Consider the following 7304-nt stretch of genomic DNA (forward strand, 5'->3'; position numbering starts at 1 on the left):
TTTAAAAAGCAGCAGATTTGTGTGTTCATCTTTGTGTATTATATGCACTTGTCCCTATAGCCTCAAGAGATCATTCCTCCAATACATTCACCCAAACCCAAAACTCCAACTCCACGTCCTCTCCGCCCAAAGACCCCAACACCTCTCCCAGTGCGGGAACCGTCCCCTGAGGTGCCTACGTTCCTCAAACAGTTTGCAGAAGCAGGCTGGTTCAAAGAATGCTTCCCTGATAAAAAGGTAGCCAAATGAGGCAATTATATCACACACAAAAGTAAAGTTGGTCCAAGTGAAGATCTTGATAAGTCTACCATTGTGTGCAGAGTATTCAAAGCACCCTGTCTCCAGAGGACTTCTCCCTGCAGCTGCTGGGCCGTCTGAACACCTGCAGCGCTCCATCTAAGATCAAGATCCTTGCTGCTCTGCAAGCGCTGCACAGCCAGGGACTCTTGCAGAAAACAGACAAGCTTTACCAAGGCCTCATTGATCTGGTGCCCAAACTTGTGAAACCTCACATGGTACTGTATGTCAAAGGTCTAGATTGTTCCTGTGCATTTGAGAAGCGTCTAATTCTTTGTCCTGTGTGTGTTTCAGTCCCCCGTGGAGCAGGCCGTGCTTGTTGAAGTGTTGAATCTGTTGGTGCAGTTGAAATCTGTCAGCTATGAGCTTGTGAAAACGCTTCTCACTCTTCTGGCTTTTAAAAAACTGGGTCTCAGGTGAGTGCATTAATATTAAAATAACTGTCAGTGACAAAACAAGCATCTTAAGCTTTATATTTGAAGTAGCTAAAACAGTTTTGTAAAGAAGAAAAAGAAGACGTTAAATCAATGTCAGTGTGATAGGTAACAAAATGCCGAGCAGAGAATTGTTTAGCTGCTCACTGATGGCATACATATCACATCCATACATACTGTTGATTATAATAATGACATATATGTTATGCACTTGTATTGAAGTATAATTTGGTATTGTCCAATCTCGGATCTCATCGGCTAGAGTCTGATAGACGATATATAGTCTGAAGACTTTTCCGCGTGCTGCATTTTTTACAGAAAAAGAAATCGTTTTTCTTCTGATTTACTTTAATTAACAGGTCTTACCTTTACTGAAATTTCAACATCATGGTGCAGATTAGTGAAAAGTAAAAATGAAGCTTTATCAGGTCTGTCCATAGGAGGAGAAGAAAACTACTTTAAAATGCTCGTTAGTTGAACGGAGGTTGGATCGATCTGATGCATTCGAGGAAGTCAGGAAATCTGAAAGTTGAACAGCTTTCGTGACACCACGTCAAGGGAATTCATCTCAAGTTGAATTTTAGAACAGATTGTTAGCTGTTAGCATGCAGATGTCTGTTTATAGAGTTTAATAAGAAGCTAAACCATTGTCAGGTAGCCGCTGATGGGAGCCGTGATGTCATAACGGTGCATTACGTTCCGCCTGCTTTTGCTCTCCGCACGGACTGCTTTTCCTGCATATGCCGCAGCCTGTTGATAGGTGCGTAGTATAAACAGAAACCAAAACACAGAATCCGTTATTATTAATTAGGTATTGTCCAACACTCAAGTCTAGGTATTCATATCAGTATCAACTTCTGGAAGTTTAAACAAGATGTTTGAAAGCAAGCTCGCCATATCATCCGCCATTTTCGCTCCCCCCTAGCTGCAAAAAAATTTGTTTTTTAAAGTTTTTGAAATTATTAAAAGTTTGTTATATCTCACTGTCCTGTCAATAGAGTAACAGTGCTGCGCATGCTGACTGAATTAGGTGTTAATGAGGCGGAGCAGTGGCTGTGGGCGGAGTGTGAGAGCTGGGAGGCGGAGCTGCAGGACCCGTCTAACAGCTGGAGGAAACTCCATGATAGAGCAAATTGTTGGCTTGAATTGTGGATTTCCAAATACAAGGTAACAAAGACATGTTTTATGTTAATCTTAATTGCTGTATGTTCAATTTTATATCAAATCAAAAATGAAAAATCTCTCACCTTCATTATCACCATCCATTCGAGTATTTTTGAGTGTGACAAATGGACAGAACAGCTGTTTGAAAACTGAGAGGCTCTCCGTCCGGTCATCAGCTCCCCACTGCTTCTGAGCTCCTGCACTGTGACCTTCACTCCTCTAAATAGGACAACATGAGAGCTCGTCACAGTGCTGTTGATTAGAAGGGCCGGTGGTGTTGTACTGTAAGTGATTAACTGCTGTCTGCTTCTCTCTCCATGTTGCCAGGAGCACGACAGGTTTGTGTACCTCAGGAGTACAGCTAAGTGGAAACCGCCAAGTTTCGGCGCTGTGGATGTGCTGAATTATTTCTGCTCTGTGCAGAAAGAGGAGTACAGAAAGGCCCGGTGTGTTGCGCCTGCTGGTTGCAAAAACACAGTGCTTTTGCCTCTATATGACTGGTATGTATACGTCATGTACACATGGAAGGTTCTTCTGCAAAAGGTACAATTTTTTGTCTATTTCTGTAGTTCTTCTCAACCAATCATCCGTCTTGGAGAGACTTACAGCATGGCCAGGATATGGAGGCCACCAGGTAAGATTTCACTGTATGTTCTTCTGATTGTATGGAACTTTGCTTCTGAATCTACCGCTTTATAACTTTGAATGCATTCTTGTCCTACAGGAATAACTCTGCCTCCCCTGAGAAACCGTCCCTTCCTCACGCACTTCCCCTGTTTCATCTCTTTCCCGTTACCTCGGGTCACCCTCAGCCCCTTTCGCATCTACTCAGACGAGGACTGGGTGAGGGCCTCAACTCGCCGCTACTTTATCCAACAGCAGTCGTACGTGGAGTACTACAGATGATGCCTCTTGGTCTGTAACACTCAAACATACACCTTATAAGCCACAAAAAACATTTGTTATTTCTTTGACAATGAAAATACTCAAAACTTTGCTTTACGACTGATTTATTCTGTGACTTACAGTGTAAATGATTTCATGTGGCACAATGGTGATTTGGTACACGCATTTCCTGATGATTCTTTTTGAGATCAGCCGAGTTGAATAAAAAAAAAAGGATGTCCAAACATTGTAAAACGGATATTTAGGAGATAAAGTATGACAAATAAACACCGAAAAGAACTTTACACAGTGAATAAACGAAAAAGAAAACACTAAAATTTCATTTTAAATAACCTACATTTATCGCAATTACATTCAATTTCCTGTTTAAGAATATGACAATATTTAGCAAACACATTATTAAGATAACCACAGTCAAACTTTAAGTTGTTGCAGCATGTAATGCAGTGACAGCGGATGAAGTGTATTTGGTGCCTCGCATGAAGAAAGCGCTGGTGACAGCTGTAAAGGCACGAGGACAGGCAGCCTGAAATCTTTGTCTCAACTATTCAAATTTTTGGTACAAAAATAGACAGTTGAACTTATTAAACAAGTTAAGCACCATTATATTGAAGCATGGCTAATCACTGTCGCCCACAAGGAGCAGATGTTTGCTGTGTATGAAATCCTAAACTGTAGCCCCTCTTTACACTGCCAGTTCAAGGCGGGATTATTACGCCTCTGTTACGTTCCGTCTTCTATGTAGAACAGACGGAGGCGGAATGGTGGGGCGAAGTCGTCCCGCCTCTGAGCCGGCATCGGAGGTAGTAACAGAGGCGTAACAGAGGCGAAACGGCATCTGTGTAAATAGCGGAGCCGGCAGGAGCCGCTGTGTGTGTGTATTTGAAGCATGTGCTGTTTGTTTACACCTCGTGCACGTTTTGCTTGGTCCAATGTAAAATGGCAAAGGCTGCATGACGGCAGAGCTTCATTACAGCACTAAGGTGGAACCACAGTGTAAAAAGGGCTTGTATTTCCCGCTCTGCCGCCAGGCCAACCCTTCCATTTCTTATAAGATTACATGGCCCTAGGTGAGGTCTGCCTTGTTTTGAATGTCTTGCTTCTTTGTTCCAGTTATTTGGTTTTTTTCATAGAGCCATAAATGAATAAAAATTCAATCCTTCACATAAAACAGATAAAGTAGATAACTGAACGCAATTATAAGGGTATTCATTTGATTGTCAGGTACATTTCTCTTATGTGTCGGTGAGCAAAGTAAAGAAAGCACATGTGTCCTCTCCTTCACCCCTGCTCTAGTCCACCAAGTCTTTATCATAGTTGAGCAGATCACATGTCAGAAAGAGGCCGGAGCGTCCGCTGTCCATCAGCACCTTGTTGAGCTGGCTGCTGGTCGTGTTGATTTCTGTGGCTTCATCCAGCGGCCAGTCTAAGAGCTGAGCGCTGGAGGGCAGGTTAGGAAGGCCCGGCTGGTAGTCCTCCAGGGGGTTCGGGTACAGTAAGTGACGGAGAGTGGGCATCCTCACACCCATCCTCACCAGGTCCATGAGGCCAGACATGGAGAGGGGGTTCAGGGCCAACGCTAAACTTTTGAGAGCCCTGCAGCCTCCGAGTGAGGGCAGCAAGAGTGCAAGCAGGCTGTCGGTGAGGCCACAGCCGCTTAGGGAGAGGTGCTGCAGGCAGCTGGAGGCCTGGGAGAGAAGGCGGCGGACGGAGGGCAGGGTGGTTTCATCAAGATGGTTCTCACTTAGATCCAGCTGCTGCAGCGAGGAGGCATGATGGCTGTTTGACAGATAGGCAAAGTCAGCGGGGCTCAGGCTCAAATATGGCAGCTCCAGTATCTCCAGAGGCTGAGGCAGTGAGCTGTAACAAAACAAGGAAGAACAGACATTGTGTATAAAATGTCACATTTTTTAAGTTTTTTTGATAATCTAGAAGTCAAAAAATTGACATTGTGCTCTTAGCTTAGCTCAAGATTTGTGCACAAAGTACAGGGCAACATGACGTAATGTGGCATCAGGTCTTACCTCAGCAACACTCGAAGTTGTCCAGGCAGGCGCAGTGCAGTGAGGCTGAGGCGTCGCAGCTCTTGGAGCTTTGCCAGACCCTGAGACAGGTCCCTCAGGGCCTCTTCCTGACCAGGGTGGTCTCTGCGAAAGTCCAAGTTACAGTAGTGCAGACGGAGAGACTTAAGTGCGGGGAACGTGGAGAGCAGAGGCAGAAGCTCGGCCAAACCAGCCACCCCGAGGCTGCTGTAACGAACATCGATGCCCAGGAGACCCTGGCGAGGCAGAAGGTCCAGCAGGGTCCTGATACTGGACACTGAGATCTCCTCCACGCGTAGGTACCTGCACTGAAGCTTGAGGGGTCCAAATGTACTTAGAGCTACACGAACACGCTCCCAGGAGCGAGCATTTACAAAAAGATCAGCCCTCACATGCACCAACACATCGCTATTTACATCTTTTTCTTCTGTCTCCTTCCTACTGCCTCCTACACTTGTCAATACATTATCTCTTCTTCTCTCTATCTCCATCCTCCTCCTGACTCCTTTTATCAGCTCCTCTTCATTCAGAGTCCCATTAGATCCCATCCTCTCCTTGTTATTTCCCCCCAGCTCCTTCTTATCTGCCTCATCCCCTTTTGGCTCCCTCTTCCACTGCCCCCTCTCTCTTTTCACATCCTTCTCTCTCTCCATTGCTGAGAACCTTTTCCTCTCCCGCTCTCCTTCTCTCCTGTGGGCCCTCTGAGCTCCTGCTCTGGCCTGAACCACCATGGTGCAGAGTGCTACAGTCAGAGACCAGCCTCCCATGGAGTCTCCCATCCCTCCTTCATCTCCCTGCAGTCCACAAAGGTCCAGTACTTGTAGGAAACACCTGGGAGAGAGGAATTTGTTTTAATTGTTTTTCACATAAACTGATTTTACGTGGTACAAACACTAGTTATGATAAACTATGTCTTACCTTCTGTCGGACAATCCTCTAACAACTGCAAGTAACAACGCCTGGATGCAGAGGCGATTTGGCGCAGTTTGTCCCTCTTTCCTACTTCCGCCGACACGCAGAGTACGATCAGGCCATCTCTGCACCAGTTCACCCACAGCCAGCGGTCTGCAGCTGGTGAAGGCGGCCTCCAGCAGCGGTCTGTACAGCTCCCTGGGCACCCACCTCAGCCAGCAGGGCGACGTGCTGTGGTCACTCACCACCTCTCTGGCACAAAGTCCCACCAAAGAAATCACCATTTCAGCAAACAGCAGGGTAAGCTTGTAGCATCAAAAATAAAATAGCCAAAATGCTGTCGCGTGCACTCCTTGTGCAAAAGCAGCAGCTTAAAACGTCTGAGAGTTAGTTGGCTAGCTCAAACTAGCTCGAAAGCTAAGATTAGCTTTATGACAGTAACTTAATGCGATCTTGTAAATCCACGAAATTAGACTTTATAACTAAATGTGATATCTTCTTAGATTAGAAACCTTTCGCGGGTGAAATATTAAACGCTTGCACATCATGTTAGCTAGCTTGACAAACTGTAACTGAGGAAGTTGCAGCTGTAGCAAGAGGAGTGTTTACAATTTGGACTGACGCATGCTCGTGACGTAGCACGTACGGGAGCGACGTCATGACTGTAGATATGTAAGCATAGATTGGAAGTTGTGCTGTTTTACTCTTGATTTTATGGTTTTATTTTGTTTAAAACCTACATGTTACCTACAACCTACTTTTATCTTCACCAAGGACTGTCTAGGTAATAATCTGTACTTTCAGGTTTTACAATACTGAACAACAGGTTATATAATATCTACATATCACACATCTATTTAAAGATATTATACTAGGAAATGTTTTGGACTTGATCTGAGCCTGGGTTTCAAATTTTGTTAGGCCATCAGACATCAATCTATCAATCAATCAATAAAATTGTATTTGTATGGCACCACATCATAACCAAAGTTATCTGAAGACACTTAACCCTAACCCTTTTTATATTATTTAGAGAGAGACCCACCATGAATCCACCATGAGCAAGGAAGGACATGACGATGAAGCACTATCATTGCTGTCAAATTTAGCCCTCTAACCTTAACCTTTAATAGGTGGCAGCACTGATATACTTTGACTTAAAACATATTATATTTTGTTATATTATAATAATATAATATAATAAATAGTTATTTAATAGCTAAATAGTTAGTTATTTTTTATCTTGTACACCTTTTTCATATTTTTCAAATTGTGCTTTTTGTGTATGTTTATGGAAATGTAAACAGAACATGGAAACTAACTAGTTGTAGTAGTTAAATCCACCAGGAAGACCAGTTGGTCAGTTAGTTTACTTATTGATTATAACTTGCTGAAAAACAAGTTGAGAAGAAAAACAGATGGCAGCATATACACACAAAATCTGGGCAAAATCGTTGTTTATTTTTTCCTGTTACTTTACTCTTTCTCACAGGCGGCGAGAGACTTTCCCAGTTTGTCCCAGCATGCATTTGGAACCATGAAGTGTGAC

The 7304-nt window shown here is 43.9% G+C and overlaps 1 protein-coding gene across 1 annotated transcript; it reads right to left on the reverse strand.

The window, feature by feature from the left end:
- Positions 1-2888: 2888 nt before the first annotated feature.
- Positions 2889-6039, reverse strand: LOC138596011 (leucine-rich repeat-containing protein 14). Its single transcript, XM_069667569.1, has 3 exons — positions 5762-6039; positions 4826-5674; positions 2889-4661 (listed from the first exon to the last, which is right to left on the reverse strand). The coding sequence occupies exons 1-3, from the start codon at positions 6037-6039 to the stop codon at positions 4094-4096; spliced, it is 1695 nt and encodes a 564-aa protein (XP_069523670.1). The 3' UTR covers positions 2889-4093.
- Between the last annotated feature and the right edge of the window lie 1265 nt (positions 6040-7304).

Source organism: Semicossyphus pulcher, unplaced genomic scaffold (assembly GCF_022749685.1).
Source record: "Semicossyphus pulcher isolate SPU_LCO1_2020_fin unplaced genomic scaffold, fSemPul1.0.p SCAF_18, whole genome shotgun sequence".
Classification (NCBI taxonomy): domain Eukaryota; kingdom Metazoa; phylum Chordata; class Actinopteri; order Labriformes; family Labridae; genus Semicossyphus; species Semicossyphus pulcher.

Coding starts and splice junctions, on each gene's coding strand:
- LOC138596011 (XM_069667569.1), bottom strand. CDS start 6,039: ATGGTGATTTCTTTGGTGGGACTTTGTGCCAGAGAGGTGGTGAGTGAC. Junction 5,675..5,761: donor AGAGGATTGTCCGACAGAAG/GTAAGACATAGT, acceptor CCTCTCTCCCAG/GTGTTTCCTACAAGTACTGG. Junction 4,662..4,825: donor CAACTTCGAGTGTTGCTGAG/GTAAGACCTGAT, acceptor GTTTTGTTACAG/CTCACTGCCTCAGCCTCTGG.